This window comes from Grampus griseus, assembly GCF_964374135.1.
Source record: "Grampus griseus genome assembly, chromosome: 2".
Classification (NCBI taxonomy): domain Eukaryota; kingdom Metazoa; phylum Chordata; class Mammalia; order Artiodactyla; family Delphinidae; genus Grampus; species Grampus griseus.
Window position 1 is genome coordinate 158,077,604 of NC_139018.1, and position 17,309 is coordinate 158,094,912.

At 40.2% G+C, this 17,309-nt stretch overlaps 1 protein-coding gene across 7 annotated transcripts in view; it reads right to left on the bottom strand.

The window, feature by feature from the left end:
• Positions 1 to 10,517, bottom strand: part of ACBD5 (acyl-CoA binding domain containing 5) — a gene marked incomplete at both ends in the record, with an annotated part of 34,635 nt that extends 24,118 nt beyond the window's left edge. For 2 of the 7 annotated variants that reach the window (XM_082649683.1, XM_082649687.1), the window contains 4 exons: positions 2,117 to 2,189; positions 5,510 to 5,630; positions 8,975 to 9,143; positions 9,332 to 9,447. In XM_082649683.1, the coding sequence (XP_082505809.1) occupies positions 2,117 to 2,189; positions 5,510 to 5,630; positions 8,975 to 9,143; positions 9,332 to 9,346 (378 nt within the window). Of the gene's footprint in view, positions 1 to 2,116; positions 2,190 to 5,509; positions 5,631 to 8,974; positions 9,153 to 9,331; positions 9,449 to 10,461 lie in introns of those variants that run through there. The other 5 variants (XM_082649686.1, XM_082649688.1, XM_082649689.1 and 2 more) reach the window with 4 other exon arrangements.
• Between the last annotated feature and the right edge of the window lie 6,792 nt (positions 10,518 to 17,309).

The window sequence follows — 17,309 nt, forward strand, 5'->3', positions numbered from 1 at the left end:
AATAGAAAATTGTGGGGTTAGAGTAAAATTATTGTGTGTTCTTTAACACCAAGGTAGTGTTTTTAAAAGGGTGTTAAGTAAAGTAGGAAATGGCAACCACTTTCAGACACCTTCATAACTACGGGCCAATTTAGAATCATCAAGTTTAAAGAGCAAGGTAAATTAGGTGAAAAAGTATTCAAATAAAGAACCATCAACTGATGACTGACAAAATAAAGTATTTCTATATATGGAATATTTTGCAGATATTAAAAAGACTATGATTAGTTCTGTGTGTGCTGACTGGAAAAATATCTATAAATTTTTTTTTACAGGCAAAAAGCTAGCAGCTGCACAGTATGTTTAATATGATACCATTATTCGTTTTCTTTCTTTTTTTAAATAATAGGATATATATATACACACGTCTTTTCTGTATCAATCTACAACATACAATTAAAAGTAATTACCACTAAATAGTTAAAATGGAGGGAATGAGGAAAGATTATAACAATATTTAAAGAAAAAAGAATGTTATCAAACCAAAGCTGTACATTATTGTTCTCTCTCTGCTTTTGAAAGACTCCTTTGTTCTGCTACTGATACACTTAACAGCCAAAAGAACTACGCTCTGACCTCTTTTATAGAAAAACAAAGTCCACCAAATAAAAATTGTGAAAATGTAACAAAGTGCACAACTTTGAGCAATGTAGAAGACATTAAAACAAAACAAATTACTCTGAATCTACCAAATAAAAATTACTACAGAGATTAATACTATCAAAGCATCTGGCAAAAAAATATTCCTTTTTTACATATTTTCTCTATGTTCAAAGATTATTTAAGATTATCATACAGATCTAGATTTCACAACTTCTGATCCATTACCAACATATCAATACAAATGTTCCTTTATAAAAAGGCAGTAAGATCATCTTTAAAAATCCATGATTTCTTCATTAATTTGCTCCTTGAAGAGCTAGTTAATAAAGAATGCCCTCTTAACTAGTTACCAGAGAAACTAAAAGCATCCTTGTCTTATTCTGCTTCTGAAGGATTTTTACATTCACAGAAAAATGCTTGTTACTGATAAATCCAGTGATAGAAACATCTCAACTTATGAGTCAACACTTGTATGAGAATACTGTTGGGCAGTCTTTTTACCTATTTCTCATAAAAAGTTTGAAAACAGAAATGTTTTCAAGACAGCCCAGTTAAGTCCCACACTCCTGAGTAAGGGAAATCAGTATTTGAAAAGATTCCTATCTATATACTTTCTGCAGAAGTCAACGACAGAGAAAGATAAGAAAGATGAAAAAATGAAAACACGGGACTTCTCTGGTGGCACAGTGGTTAAGAATCCGCCTTCCAATGCAGGGGACACAGGTTCGATCCCTGGTCCGGGAAGATTCCCACATGCCACGGAGCACCTAAGCCCATATGCCACAACTGCTGAGCCTGCGCAGCCCACAAGCCACAACTACTGAGCCCGTGTGCCACAACTACAGAAGCCCACGTGCCTAGAGCCCATGCTCCACAACAAGAAGCCATTGCAATGAGAAGCCCGCGCACCACAACGAAGAGTAGCCACTCGCCGCAACTCAAGAAGGCCCGCGTGCAGCAACAAAGACCCAACGCAGCCAAAAATAAATAAAATAAAATAAATAAATTTATTTAAAAAAAGAAAAGAAAAGAAAATAGCATGTCCCCACAATGTGACACATCTGAAGGAAAAAACATTTACCTTAAGATGAACTTTGATGAGACAGATAAAGCCCTGATAAGCTCAATAATCTAGATTCTATATTCTAACACATTACAATCTCTTTGTTCCTAAAAACAAAGCAGCTAATTTGCTTGATAACAAAACTAAATCAAAGCTGCTCTAAATAGGGACCTCCCTGGTGGTCCAATGGGTAGGACTCTGTGCTCCCAGTGCAGGGGGCCCAGGTACGATCCCTTGTCGGGGAACTAAATCCCACATTCATGCTGCAACTAAAGAGCCCACATGCCTCAACGAAGATCCCGTGGGCCACAGCTAAGACCTGGCACAGCCAAAATAAATAAATAAATAAATATTTTTTTTTAAAAACTGCTCTAAGTAGTTTTATTTTCTATTGTGAATTGTTTTCCCTACCTTTTTCATTTCTTCAACGTATGCAATCATGGCTTCCTCTTTGGTCATATCACCCAATGAACTCCAAGCATCCCTAGAAATAAAAATATCCAATTAACTACAGAAAGACACCTGATTTCAATTGCTCAGAATACAATTTATAGTTATTGCTATAGGATCATTAATTTAAAACAGGCTTTACTTAAAGCTATATTAATGTTTCCAAAGGATCTCTTTAAATGCACCACCTTGAAGAAAAATATCACAGTGAATAAAATGGCAAATTAAATAGTAGCTAAAACTAATTAGTATAAAACCTATCTATAGATCATAGATTATAGGGACTACATTATATAGTCTCTATAATCTCTATATAGATTATACAGACCATAGACTTCATAATTATTTGCTAAGAACTCTTTAAAAGTCTTTATATCATTATAAATAACAGTGACAAAAATGAACATTTTAGAAACTACATGAACTGTCACAGTCATGTTTCAAATGAACAGAAGTTTTGGTTAATTTTTTTTAAATAATTTATTTAATTTATTTATTTTTGGCTGCATTGGGTCTTCGTTGCTGCACGTGGGCTTTCTCTAGTTGTGGCGACCAGGGGCTACTCTTCGTTGCGGTGCGCGGGCTTCTCATTGTGGTGGCTTGTCTTGTTGTGGAGCACGGGCTCTAGGCGCCTGGGCTTCAGCAGTTGTGGCTCACGGGCTCAGTAGTTGTGGCTCACGGGCTCTAGAGCGCAGGCTCAGTAGTTGTGGCGCACAGAATTAGTTGCTCCGCAGCATGTGGGATCTTCCCGGACCAGGGCTGGAACCCGTGTCCCCTGTATGGGCAGGCGGATTCTTAACCACTGCGCCACCAGGGAAGCCCATGCCTGCATTCTAGAGCCCACGCGCCTAGAGCCCATGTTCCACAGCAAGAGAAGCGACTGCAATGAGAAGCCCGCGCACTGCAATGAGGAGCAGCCCCCGCTCGGCGCAACTAGAGAAAGCCCACACGCAGCAACAAAGACCCAAGGCAGCCAAAAGTAATAAATAAATAAAAATAAATAAATTTATATTAAAAAATAAGAGTCGAACACTTGAAAAATGGAAAAGGTTTCTTACCTCTAAAAAAAAATGAAAATGTGAGGGGCAGGAAAATTTTAAAGTCTCAAATAATGAGAAGAGCCCTTTGAAATTTTTGCCTAAAAAGAAAACCTCTCAATTTAGAGACACTTTCCAGAAGCAGTTTAACGCCACCAAAGGTCAGTTCTGAGGAAAATCGTTAAGTAAATAAGTTTTCTTCAAACAGCTTAAATAACATATTGCTCTTACATTTAACCTAATATGACTAGTCATAAAGATCTTAGAGGAAAGTACAGGACTAAGAAATCCTCAAAGATGAGGTATCACCTCACACCAGTCAGAATGGCCATCATCAAAAAATCTATAGACAATAAATGCTGGAGAGGGTGTGGAGAAAAGGGAACCCTCTTGCTCTGTCGGTGGGAATGTAAATTGATACAGCCACTATGGAGAACAGTATGGAGGTTCCTTAAAAAACTAAAAATAGAACTACCATATGACCCAGCAATCCCACTACTGGGCATATACCCTGAGAAAACCATAATTCAAAAAGAGTCATGTACCACAATGTTCGTTGCAGTTCTATTTACAATAGCCAGGACACGGAAACAACCTAAGTGTCCATCGACAGATGAATGGATAAATATGTGACACATATATACAATGGAATATTACTCAGCCATAAAAAGAAATGAAATTGAGTTATTTGTAGTGAGGTGGATGGACCTAGAGACTGTCAAACAGAGTGAAGTAAGTCAGAAAGAGAAAAATAAATACCGAATGCTAACACATATATATGGAATCTAAAAAAAAAAAAATGGTTCTAAAGAACCTAGGGGCAGGACAGGAATAAAGACGCAGACATAGAGAATGGACTTGAGGACACGGGGAGGGGGAAGGGTAAGCTGGGACGAAGTGAGAGAGTGGCATGGACTTATATATACTACCAAATGTAAAATAGCTAGTGGGAAGCAGCCACATAGCAAAGGGAGATCAGCTCGGCGCTTTGTGACCACGTAGAGGGGTGGGATAGGTAGGGTGGGAGGGAGACACAAGAGGGAGGCAATATGGGGATGTATGTGTATGTAGAGCTGATTCACTTTGTTATACAGCAGAAACTAACATACCATTGTAAAGCAATTATACTCCAATAAAGATGTTAAAAAAAAAAAAAAAAAAGAAAGAAATACCCAAAGGAGTTTAAGGACTTCCAATGCAGGGTGAAGAAACTTAGCCATCAAAACATGTGGCTCTTAAAGACTTACTCTGCCAATTAGCACACTCTGTTCCTGACATACATGACGTATGGTCATGTTAGACATCAGACATCCTGTTAGACATTTGTCACCTCTTCAATAGTGTTTAAGAGCATCAAATGTTACTCAACTGGAAACATGGCAGCGGTGTTCTGTGATTCTATTAAATATATTAAAAATGAAATTTCTATTCAAGTACAGTGGGACAGGAGTGACAGCTTAGAGAAAAAGTAAGGCAGAACCTGAGTCATGCTCCTAGTTATTTATTATCTCAATAGCTCAAAGCAAACAAGGTCACCTGACAAGCAAGAGGTCACTCTTCTTCTTGGCAGGTAAAAGAGGCAGGAGAGTCTGTTTAATATAGTTTGGGACTTTAATATAGTCCCTTTAATATAGTTTGGGACTTATTCTTGCCATAATAAAAAGAACAAACTCCATAAAAGGAAACACTAATTGAAAATGCTCTTATATCTTTGATAAATCTACCTCTTTTGGTTTTATTGTCTTCTTTTCTTCCCCAAGACCTTCCTATTTGTGTGAAATTGTGTTAAGAGCACACAGAGGGGGCTTCCCTGGTGGCGCAGTGGTTAAGAATCCACCTGCCAATGCAAGGGACACAGGTTCAAGCCCTGGTCCAGGAAGATCCCACATGCCATAGAGCAACTAAGCCCGTGTGCCACAACTACTGAGCCTGCGCTCTAGAGCCCACGAGCCACAACTACTGAGCCTGCGTGCCACAACTACTGAAGCCCACGCGCCTACAGCCCACGGTCTGCAACAAGAGAAGCCACCGCATTGAGAAGCCCGCACACTGCAACAAAGAGTAGACACCGCTCATTGCAACTAGCGAAAGCCCACATGTAGCAATGGAGACCCAACGCAGCCAAAAATAAATAAAGAAATTTATTTAAAAAAAAAACCCTTGTTTAAAAAAAAAAAAGAGCACACAGAGGATAAAAATGTATCCAGTACCCAGAATACTTTGTGCACAGAATAATCCATAACCACATAAGTAACAGTCATATGATAATTATGTCATTAAACTCAAAATTCTTTCATAGCTCTCTACATAAAATTACCATTTATATCTTCCAATAGGATCCCAGAATCCAGGCCTTGATAGTTTACAGGGTCCTTCAGTTGCCTGCTTATAAAAGCTATAGAACTTGAGCATCATTTCATTTGTTGGCTGGAATGAACCTATTGGAAACATACATTAAGTAAGATCACTTGGAGAACACAATTGATGAGCGAATGCTTAGCTTACTAACAGTGATTTTTTAATATTTCATTAATAGTTCAGATAATTTATTCTTATTTTACAGAAACAAAAGTTATGGCTCAGTTTATTTCTTTGATTTGAAAAAACTCTGAAATTTTACACTTTAATAACAACGCCTAATATAGTTCAATAAATAAGAGAATAAAAGAATAAACATGTTGTAGATGTAACCAAAATAACTGGCAAATGTCATTTAAAAAAAATAAAATATAGAATAACTGTATCATGCAACTGTAATAAGGTATTTCTATTAAAAAATTGTGACAAACCACACTGACTATAGCACAAATGAAAGTTAAATGTATACTCTGCTTAATAAAACTGCAACAGTAAGAAATTCAACTTCTCTTGGCCAAATTTCCGATTTCTCAGAGGATTAGGAACTTTGGCTAAAGCCAACCAGTGTGTACTGTGATAGAAAAAGAATTAATCCAAGATAAAATAGATTTCTCACTTCCTACCTCCATAGTTTTGGACATGCCAATTTTTTGAGGATCAGTCTTCACATGTTTCTAGGTTATCAATAAACTTTTTTATGTTTAAAGTTTTCAAATTGTTTGAACAAATGCTATAAGTTGCAATACTCTTAATGAGAGAGAAAAATTGGAATATAAATGTTTTATAATAACTAACTGGCTAAATAATTATGATATACATAAATTATGGGATTATTTATAACTACCGCCCTTAAAATTTTTACTGTAGAAAAATATAAAAAATAGCATGAGAAAAGTTTCAAGATCTACTATAAAATGAGTTAAACAGCAGTTTAAAACAGCATACCCAGCACAATCCATTTTTACAAAATAAGTACTTATATACTTAAAAAGCAGAGTAGAAGGAAACATGTCAAAATGTTAAAAGAGGATAGATATCGCTGTCATAGGCATATAGATTACTTCTAGTTTCTCTTTTGCTTATTTGCATTTAAAAAAAATTTACATTTATTGTGCATTACTTTTGTTCCAAAATTTATTATAAAAACAAAAACTAAAACTGTAAAAAGATGTTTTTAAAACTTCACAGATTGCATAATAATCTGATAACATGTAGTAATCAAAAACTAGTAGTTTATAAACATTGTGAAAATTACAACACAGACAAGCTGAGAGCTGGTGTTTCAGTTTTGGCCAGGAGTGAATAATTAATTCCAAAATCACAATAATAAATTAGCTACACAATATATGCTCATTTAGGAATATCCATTAGATGCAGTGTTTCAATGATATAGTCTTTATATAGCAGAGGGGAAAAAAATGGAGAAACTATAGTTAAAAATGGTTACCTATTTAAAAAAAAAAATGGTTACCTACTTAAATGACACAAACCTAAATTTAAAACATCAAAAGCCTCATCTCATAATATCTTCAGTAAGTCAATCAACTGAGATTTAAAAGTTTATTGGTTAAGGTGAGTAACATATACATTAGGTTAAAGCAAAAACTAATAACATATATTGAATATATTCTGTGTATAAGACACTAGATAAAGTATAGTCTCTATCCTCAAGGTGCTCACACACAACATCTTACCGAAAAATCTGAACAAACTTTTTGGCCAACCCAATACATTTGATATGTATGTGTTTAAAACATAATATAGGAAAATAAATTTCTAAAGGTCAAGGGCATACCAAACATAGGTGCTATAGGATTCATTATAACTTTATGCCATAGATAAAGATTAAGCAACAAGCAACATAAAAACTATAAGAATATCTGCAAAATAATCCAGGACAGATGACAAAACTTAAAAGTTTTACTATAAAACTATTTAATGATTCATTATAACAATACTTCTGCTTCAATTATTATCAGTTTAGTTTCAGGAGATAATAGTACAGTACTGAACATTGCCCCACCCAGCTGCCCTTTGGCAGAGGTTCTTAACTTGGCAATACCTTCTTAAATGTTATATAAACACAAACTGTATTTACACTTATATGGGTTTCCTAATGAGTGATATATGGTGTCAGCAAAGATAGCAAACTATCATCAAGTCTAGCTCTATCAATTTTCAAAAAATATAAAAACGTGTGGTTTAGAAGTAAGGATGAAGGTACCATTTAAACAAAACTCTTAGAATCATGCCTTCATGTAAACTCTCTTCATCAGACATTTAAAAAATCAATACCTAAATAAGTTCCTATGTTATTTCTCTACATTTTGTTCATTCACTCTTCTTTCAATTCCTCATATGTCCTCCTCCAATTTGGTGTTTGAGATTACAAAAGGAAAGCTATTTTGTGTATATTTGTTTTCAAAACCTTTTGTATCTGCACTTAATGAATGTTTGTTAATAGTATTGAACATTCATTACTTAGCCAAATGATAATTAATGAAAATAGGGAACATGACATTAAATACTATAGTAGTATATTAGTGTTATATTCAGTTAATTTTACACTCTGGAACAATGATAGTAGTTAAAAGTATCATTAAAAAAATACACGTTTATTGTGGAAAAATACACGTTTATTGCAGAAAAATATGAAGTGAAAAGTCAAACTCCCCCTTTCCAAGCCTCTCCACCGAAAAAATATTTGAATAACGGCCTTAAACTTCCCAACATTTGTCAAAGACATAAAATTACAAATTCAAAAAGCTCTGCAAAACCCCAAACAGCATTAATATGAAGAAAACCATACCAAGATAGATCATAATCAAACTGCTCAAAACCAACGATAAAGAGAAAAATCTTGACAGAAGCCAGAGAAACGACAGGCTAAATATGAAAGAACAGCTCCAATGACTTTTCATCCAAGGTGCAAAGGTCCCATACGAGTATGAAAAAGAGAACACTAGGACCATAGAACAGGTATTTTTTTTTAAGTAATAAATATATATGTACTTTTAAAATAAGAGAAATCGTTTTACAAATGAATATAGTTGTTCTTTCCTTTCTTTCCCTTCATATCAAAAGTTTTCAAAAAGTAGACTTTATGAGTATGCGGCCCTAGGCATCCCCATCCCAGATTTTTTAAAAACATACCCAAATCCGCAGTCATTAAGGGACTTTTCTTTTCGACAACAATATAAACTGCTTAAAATCTGGATAATATATTTGTCTCAGGCTTGAAAGATCAGCAGGCAATTAATTCCCATCCGACACCTCCCCTTCAATTACATGCCTTTTCAACGCAAAAGAAGAAGTAGGTTAAATAAGCAAGACTAGAAGCAGAAAGAAGGCTAAAGGAGGTGAGATTCAGAAACTGGGGCCTCAAGCCTCTGCAGAAGGCTTGTCCAGCCGGGCATGCACGTACCATTTTTCGGCAAACTCTGGATCACCTTCACCGCCGCCTCAAACCGGGTTTCATGCACGGATCTCGTGTCCGCCATCTCCAGCCTCCAGCGCCGGCCCCGGTCCCAAGGTCTGTCGGCTGGAATCAGGCAGCAGCAGCAGCACCACCTTTCCCAGGAGCCTGCATGAAACTGGAACATGGAGCGCAGCCGCGGATCAACATGCCCAAAGGGAGGAGGACCCGGAGCGCAGCTGGTCAGTTCCCCGTGGCCCTGCCCTATCCAGGCCACACAGTCTGAGATGGCCCGGCTCCTTCCTCCTCCCCGGGGCGTGACCTAGGCTGGGGAGGCCGGGCCGCCCAGACAGAAAAACAACTCACCGAGAGGAAGAGCATCTCTAGCAGAAGGCGGAGGGGCCCCGGGCACTGGTGGTCGCTGTGCCGCTGACCCACCCGCAGGACCCTGGCGGAGCGGCCACACCCCCCATCCCGGCGAGGTCCGTCTGTCCGTCCGCGCCCTCCCCGCAGCCCCGCCCCAGAGTCTTGGGGGGACCCACTCTCTACCGCCACCGTCGCCGCGCAGCAAACTCCACCCACCCGCCCAGCAGCCTTGGCGATGACGCGCGCCGTCTGTCTGTCCCTGGAAAAGGGCCGGAGAAAGCGGAAAAGAAGAGCAGCGAGATGGATCGGCGGAGGGCCCCGGGCTCGTTGTTTGAACAGGCCCGACCGATGTGTCGGCGCCAGGGCAGCCGAGGCGGGGTTGCAGCGCGTGTAGGCACCGCTGGGCAAAAAAATGACTGTGGTCCCCAGCGCCTGTCCTCTCTTAGGTTAAGGTTTGAGAAAGGTGATGGGACTTAAGCAAAGAGCTTTAGATCCAGAGAGACCTGGTGCGAACCTTAAATTCTGCCATTTAAGTTCTGCGACCTAGGGCAAGTTACTTAGCCTCTCCAGCGGCAATCTTCCTAACACCCGAAAGGGTAGATGAAAGGATTAGGGATGCTGGATGGAGGTGCTTAGCAGTGCTTGGCTCGCAGGTCTTTGACAGCTTTAGCCGCCCCGAGACAAGGACGTCCGAGCAACAACCAAAGGAGAGGGGAGGTTGCCCGCTACTTAGACTGGGCGGGGGGAGGGAGAGCACCTTCCCTTGCACCAACACCGACTTCGATCCCCAGGGATCCGGGCTCCGTACAGCTCCAGCCCGAGCTAATGGGCGACAGGGCGTGGGGGAGGGCCGAACGAGGGACCAGTACGGATCATCAACCCTAGAAAGAGGTACCCTGGGCCTTCACCTTTCTAGCACATCGCCCCGCGTCCTCAGGCATCTAGGAAGCGCCCCCAGGCCCAAGGCGGGGGTACTGCTATAGGTTCTGGGGGTGGAGTCCTGCTGCCCGGAAATCCCAAAGTCGCCAGGTCCCTTTGTCAGTTCGGGAGGGGTTAGGAGGGTGACTAGTTTAAATCTAGGCGCAGACTCTAAGTTACTCTTTCCTTCGAGCCGCAGTGCCGGCATTTACCTTGGTATTGCCGGGCAAGGCCTGTCCGGTAAGGTCCCCGACGCCCGCCCCTCGCCCTGCCCCGCGGGCTTGTGGGAAATGTAGTCCCCGCTCCGGGCGCTTCCGGACACCTCCCTCTGGCGGCGGGCGTTCCTCCCACTTGTTCCGGTTCGTTTTCTCTGTCCCGCAGATGCTGGAGCCGTTGCGACGGAAGTCCCGCCTTGCTGCTGCGTCGCACTTTGTGCTACTTCAAAACACCACATCCGCTTCCAGCCAAAGGGATAGACACTCAGTGGTCCTTTCAGAGGTATCCAGGTGGGGCTGGACTGGAGTGGGAGAGCTGGGATTTTGTTTCTTGCTTCTGATGCTTACTAACTTTGAGATCGTGTGCTGTTAGATTACCGTCAGGTAATAAAAACTACGGCTTACTGAGTGCCTGATACTTGCCAAGCACGTAATATGTATTCCAAAAACGCTGTAGGGCGTTTGTCAATGAGGAAATTGAACCATATTAACTCATTTGCCCAGGGTCAAGTAGCAGTAAGTACAGGAGTAAGTAGACAGAGCCAGGAGTCAGTCAATGCAAAAAACTCTTGCTTTATAGCTTGGATTTTTTCCAGGACAGCAGAGTGTAAGAAACTAACAGTGTCCAACTAGGGAGATTTTATGTGTTTAATATCTACCGCTTCCTCTACTCTTTCCTTGCTCTTTTATTATGTATCTTTTCAGTTCCAGTCAGTCGTGCATACTTATAAGAGGGCTTGGGTATTCATTTCGTATCTAGGACTTCATTTTAGCAACTGTTCATTAAGCTTATGTAATAAGCGAATTTACAGTACATTGGTCTTTAAGTTATGATGAATAAGAATTTTTCTGCCAGTGACTTCTGTTGTATTTCCATTTGCTGGTACTATGAATTTCCAATCAAGGAGAATAGCATAAGGAGAAAAGACATTGAGGTTATTCAGGTAAAGGTATTTAAAAAGTAGCTCCTTCTTGTAGCTGTGCTGGTTTAGATGTGATACTTCCTACTGAAATGTAATGATGAATATGATGGATTGAATCAGTTCCTAAGGTGCCTTCCAATTATGTAATCCTGTAATTCTACCTAAAATATATCTCATGGAACACTAACGCCTTTTAGTACTTTCAGTACAGTGCCTAATATGAAGCATTTATTTTAAATTGAGATATATTGACATATAACAATATATTAGTTTCAGGTGTACAACATAATGATTTGATATTTGCATACATTATGAAATGATCACTGCAGTAAATAAAGCATTCTTGATCATGTATTTCTATAGATACTTTTTATTTAAATTTATTTATTCATTAATTTAATTTTTGGCTGCATTGGGTCTTCGCTGGTGCACGCGGGCTTTCTCTAGTTGAAGTGAGCAGGGGCTACTCTTTGTTGTGGGGCGCAGGCTTCTCATTGTGGTGGCTTCTCTTGTTGCAGAGCACAGGCTCTAGGCACGCGGGCTTCAGTAGTTGTGGCACACGGGCTTCAGTAGTTGTGGCTCATGGGCTCTAGAGTACAGGCTGAGTAGTTGTGGTGCACGGGTTTAGTTGCTCCGCGGCAAGTGGGATCTTCCCGGACCAGGGCTCGAACCCGTGTCCCCTGCATTGGCAGGTGGATTCTTAACCACTGCGCCACCAGGGAAGCCCCCTACAGATATTTTAATTAAGAATGGGTCCGCTTCTTACACATGGCCACAAGAAAGGTAAAATAGTACGTTTAAGGGTTTTAAGAAACATAAAGGAATGAATATTAAAATAAAAAGGATTCTTTTAGATGCTCCTTCCTTTACAAATATTTTAAAAGTCCTGCTATGTCTCATGTAATGTAATTGACACTGAAGTTACAAAGCCTTTCAGGGAACTCAGTCTAGTGTGGGAAACAGGTATGTAATGTAATAATTACACCGCAATGCAGAAGTGTTAAAACTGAAGGATATAAAAAACACTATATTATGTGTACCAAAAGTCAACTACAAAAGTGTTCATAATAGCACTGTTTGCTAACAGCCCAAACCTGGAAGCAACTCAGTGACCATCAACAGTGGAATAGGTAAATATGGACTACTGAAGAGCAATGAGAGCAAATGAACTACATCTGTTCAGCATCTTCCGTGAATCTCAGAGGCACAAGGGAAAAGAATCTAGATTCAAAAGAGACCATATTGTATGATTCTGTCTACATAAGTTTCAAACAGGCAAAACCAACGTATGTTCAAATTCAGGCTGGAAGTAAAGTGTCTGGAAATGGGAAGAGGGAACTCTGAGGTTCTAGTATTGTTCTATTTCTTGAGTTAGGTGCTTTTCACAGGGGTACAGGGGTATGTTGACTTTGTGTAACTACTGAAATGCATAACTAAGATTTGTTTATTTTTCTTTGTATATGTTATCCTTCAATTAAAACTTTCATTTAAAAAATTTAAGTGCCATGGGAACAAGAGAAAGATTAAATCTATGTGACAGATGAGGGGGATGTCACAGAGGAAGCAACTTTTTAGCTGGTTCTTCTGGAATGGGGAGAGAGTCATTCTAGGTAGAGGTAGAAAAGCTAAAACAAGTGATCATCTTGTAATGTATAGAAATATCGTTATCACTATGTTGTGCACCAGGAACTAACATAGTGTTGTAGGTCAATTATACTTAAAAAGAAAAACAAACTCATAGAAAGAGACCAGATTTGCAGTTACCAGAGGTGGGAAGCGGAGGGAGGAGGAATTGAATGAAGGTGGTCAAAAGATACGAACTTCCAGTTATAAAATAAATACTAAGGATATAATATACAACATGATTAATATAATTAACACTGCTGTATGATATATATGAAAGTTGTTAGAGTAAATCCTAAGAGTTCTCATCACAGGTAAAAAAATACTTCTTTTTCTTTTTTGTTTATTAAACTTCCTGTGATAATCATTTCAAGATGTATGTTAAGTCAAATCATTATGCTGTACACCTTAAACTTATACAGTGCTGTATGTCAATTATATCTCAGTAAAACTGGAAGAAAAAAAGCTAAAACAGTACACCATATGTGGTTAGCAGCAAGTTTGTTCACATGATGGCAACATAGCTATGAGGGAAGGTGGGTCAAAGCACTGGATGAAAGGTCAAAGCACTGATTGAGGCCGACTTGAAGGTCATATATGCCATGCAAAGGAGTTTGTACTTTGTTATGGATCCATGAAGACTATTTTTGTATCAGCTACAGTTTGGTTAGGAAAGCAGAACTACTATGATTGATACGGTATAAGAGATTTTTTGGGGGGGGATTTATTTTTGGCTGCGTTGGGTCTTCGTTGCTGCGCACGGGCTTTCTCTAGTTGTGGTGAGGGGGTCTACTTTTCGTTACAGTGCGCAGGCCTCTCATTGCAGTGGCCTCTCTTGTTGCAGAGCATGGGCTTCAGTAGTCATGGTACGTGGGCTCAGTAGTTGTGGCTCTCAGGCTCTAGAGCACAGGCTCAGTAGTTGTGGCTCATGGGCTTAGTTGCTCTGTGGCACGTGGGATTTTCCTGGACCAGGGCTCGAACACGTGTCCCCTGCATTGGCAGGCGGACTCTTAACCACTGCGCCACCAGGGAAGCCCGGTATAAGAGAGCAATTACAGGGATTAGAGTTTACATAACTGTGGGAGCTGATAAAGAGGCCTTTGGAACACTTTGCCTCTGTTTCTGGAGGTGAGGCTAAAATGGCTATAGGTCAGCATATCTTATAGTCAGGAACTGGTGTGAAGGACTGAAGAGCAAACTGAGACCCCTAAGCACAAACTGAAACCAATGAGGACAAATTGAATCCTATGTTATCTCTCACTGCTTCTAAATTCAGTGATGTGCATATAACCTTCAGAACAAAATGGTACCAGTCTCCATGGAGCTGAACTCATGCCTGACTTAAGACCCAGAGAAGCTGTGTGTCAAGCTGCTACTCCACGCCTGGTATCCTTCAGAGCTGCTTCACTTCTGCCTGCCAAACCTCACATAAATTCATCTGGGAGGGGACTTCCCTGGTGGTGCAGTGGATAAGAATCCACGTGCCAATGCAGGGGACATGGGTTCGATCCCTGGTCCGGGAAGATCCCACATGCCACAGAGCAACTAAGCCCATGTGCCACAACTACTGAGCCGGCACACCTAGAGCCCGTGCTCCACAACAAGAGAAGCCACCCCAACGAGAAGCCCATGCTCCACAACGAAGAGCAGCCCCCGTTCGCCGCAACTAGAGAAAGCCCGTGCACAGCAACAAAGACCCAACGCAGCCAAAAATAAATAAAAATTTTTTTTAAATTCATTCGTTAGATACAGTTCTAGCTTCTCTTAAGAATGATGACCCAATACAAATTCACCACAGTTATTATAATTATTACTTGGCGTGGCCAAATTTTATTCCAGAAATATATAGAAAGATAAACATTAAAAAATCTAACAGGAGGGCTTCCCTGGTGGCACAGTGGTTGAGAGTCTGCCTGCCAATGCAGGGGACATGGGTTCGTGCCCCGGTCCGGGAAGATCCCACATGCCACGGAACGGCTGGGCCTGTGAGCCATGGCCACTGAGCCTACGCGTCCAGAGCCTGTGCTCCACAACGGGAGAGGCCACAACAGTGAGAGGCCCACGTACCGCAAAAAAAAAAAAAAAAAAAATCTAACAGGAACTTCAGTGGTGGTCCAGTGGGTAAGAATCCGTGCTCCCAATGTAGGGGGCTGGAGTTCAATCCCTGGCTGGGGAACTAGATCTCACATACATGCCACAACTAAGAGTCCACATGCTGCAACTAAGACCCGGTGCAGCCAAGATAAATATAAATAAATAAATATTTTTTAAAAAAGAGTTCTCATCACAAGGAAAAAAAAATTTTTTAATCTAACCTAAATAAAAAGAGAAAATGAAAAGACAAAACAAAAACCCAACCTTGGCTGTTATTCAGAAATACCATCTGTTATGGACTGAATGTTTGTGTCCACAAAATTCATGTGTTGAAGCCCTAACCCCCAATGTGATTGTATTTGGAGATAGGGCCTGTGATAAAGGCTAAATGAGGTCATAAGGGTGGGACCCAAATCCAATAGGGTGGTGCCCTTATACGAAAAGGAGACACCAGAACTCTTTCTCTCCACTATGTGAGGACATAGAAAGAAAGTACCTATCTATAAGCCAGCATCTTGACCTTGGGCTTCTCAGCCTCTAGACTGTAAGAAATAAATTTCTGTTGCTTAAGCCACCCAGTGTATGGTATTTTATTATGGCAGACTGAATGGATAAAGACTCCAGCCATACTTCTGAAAGACAGCCAAAGAGGAAAAAGAAATGAGGCATAAATATAAGAAAGGAAGAGACAAAATTTTTATTTTTGGATAATAGAATTGTCTAGAAAAATAATATTGAATAAGCTAAAATGCTATTAAAATGAATTTGAGTTCAAGCAGATGAATAATTTGAGATAAATATACAAAATCTATAGTTTTCTAATATTGGAATGCAGAAGTCAAGGCCAGATAGATTAAAGACTTAAATATAAAAAGTAAAGCTAGGGGCTTCCCGGGTGGCACAGTGGTTAATAATCCGCCTGCCAATGCAGGGAACATGGGTTCGAGCCCGTGTGCTACAGCTACTGAGCTTGCAGTCTAGAGCCCACGAGCCACAACTGCTGAAGCCCGCACGCCTAGAGCCCGTGCTCCGCAACAAGAGAAGCCACCGCAATGAGCAGCCCACGCACCACAATTAGTAGCCCCCGCTCACCGCAACTAGAGAAAGCCTGCGTGTGGCAACGAAGACCCAACACAGCCAAAAATCAGTAAATAAAATAAATTTTTAAAATTTTTAAATAAAAAAAATAAAAAGGAAAACTACAAATTCTTAGACGATAAGACATTCTTAGCTAATGCAACAAGACAAAAAAATATGAATGAGATAGAAGAATCAGGAAAGAAAAAGTGAATCTTTCATTATTTGCAGATGATATGTTTGTCCACGTAGAAAATTTAGGGGAGGGAATGCCCTGGCAGTCTAGTGGTTAGGACTTGGCACTCTCAGTGCTGAGGCTCAGGTTCAGTCCCTGGTCAGGGAACTAAGATCCCACAAGCCGTGAGGCACAGCCAAAAAAAAAAAAAAAAAAATTAGGGGAAGCAACGGTTATTACAGTGAAGAAAGTGTTCAGCTGAACATAAGGTCAATCAATAATGATCCCTTAAACCAACACTAATCAATTAGAAAGTGTAATAGAAAAATATTGACAACAGCAATACATTCCAAAGTACCAGAAACAAATAAAAAAATGTGTAATACCTTTATGGAAAATAATGAAATTTATCAATGGGCAAAATTATCAAAATTTATCAACACAGCCAAAAATAAAATTAATTAAAAAAGAAAAAAGTTCTTAGGGCTTCCCTGGTGGCGCAGTGGTTGAGAGTCCGCCTGCCGATGCAGGGGACACGGGTTTGTGCCCTGGTCTGGGAAAAACCCACATGCCGCGGAGCGGCTAGGCCCGTGAGCCATGGCCGCTGAGCCTGCGCGTCTCCGCAACGGGAGAGGCCACAACAGTGAGAGGCCCGCGTACCGCAAAAAAAAAAAAAGACAGTTCTTAGAAGAAAAATAAAACAGCTGCTGCATTGCACAACACCAGAGGGTACCATTCGTGTTTTAATGGATTTTAGTCGATGCCCCCCGAAGTCATGCAGCACAGTGGTCTTGTTTATGATTAAGTATTAAGGAAAGGTTTACATAACAAGCCCCCCAAAATAGAATTGTGAAAAGAAAATATGGATGCTTGTCTTAGCTTAGGCTTGCATTAACTAAATACCACAGACTGAGTGGCTTAAACATCAGACATTTATTTCTCACAATTCTGAA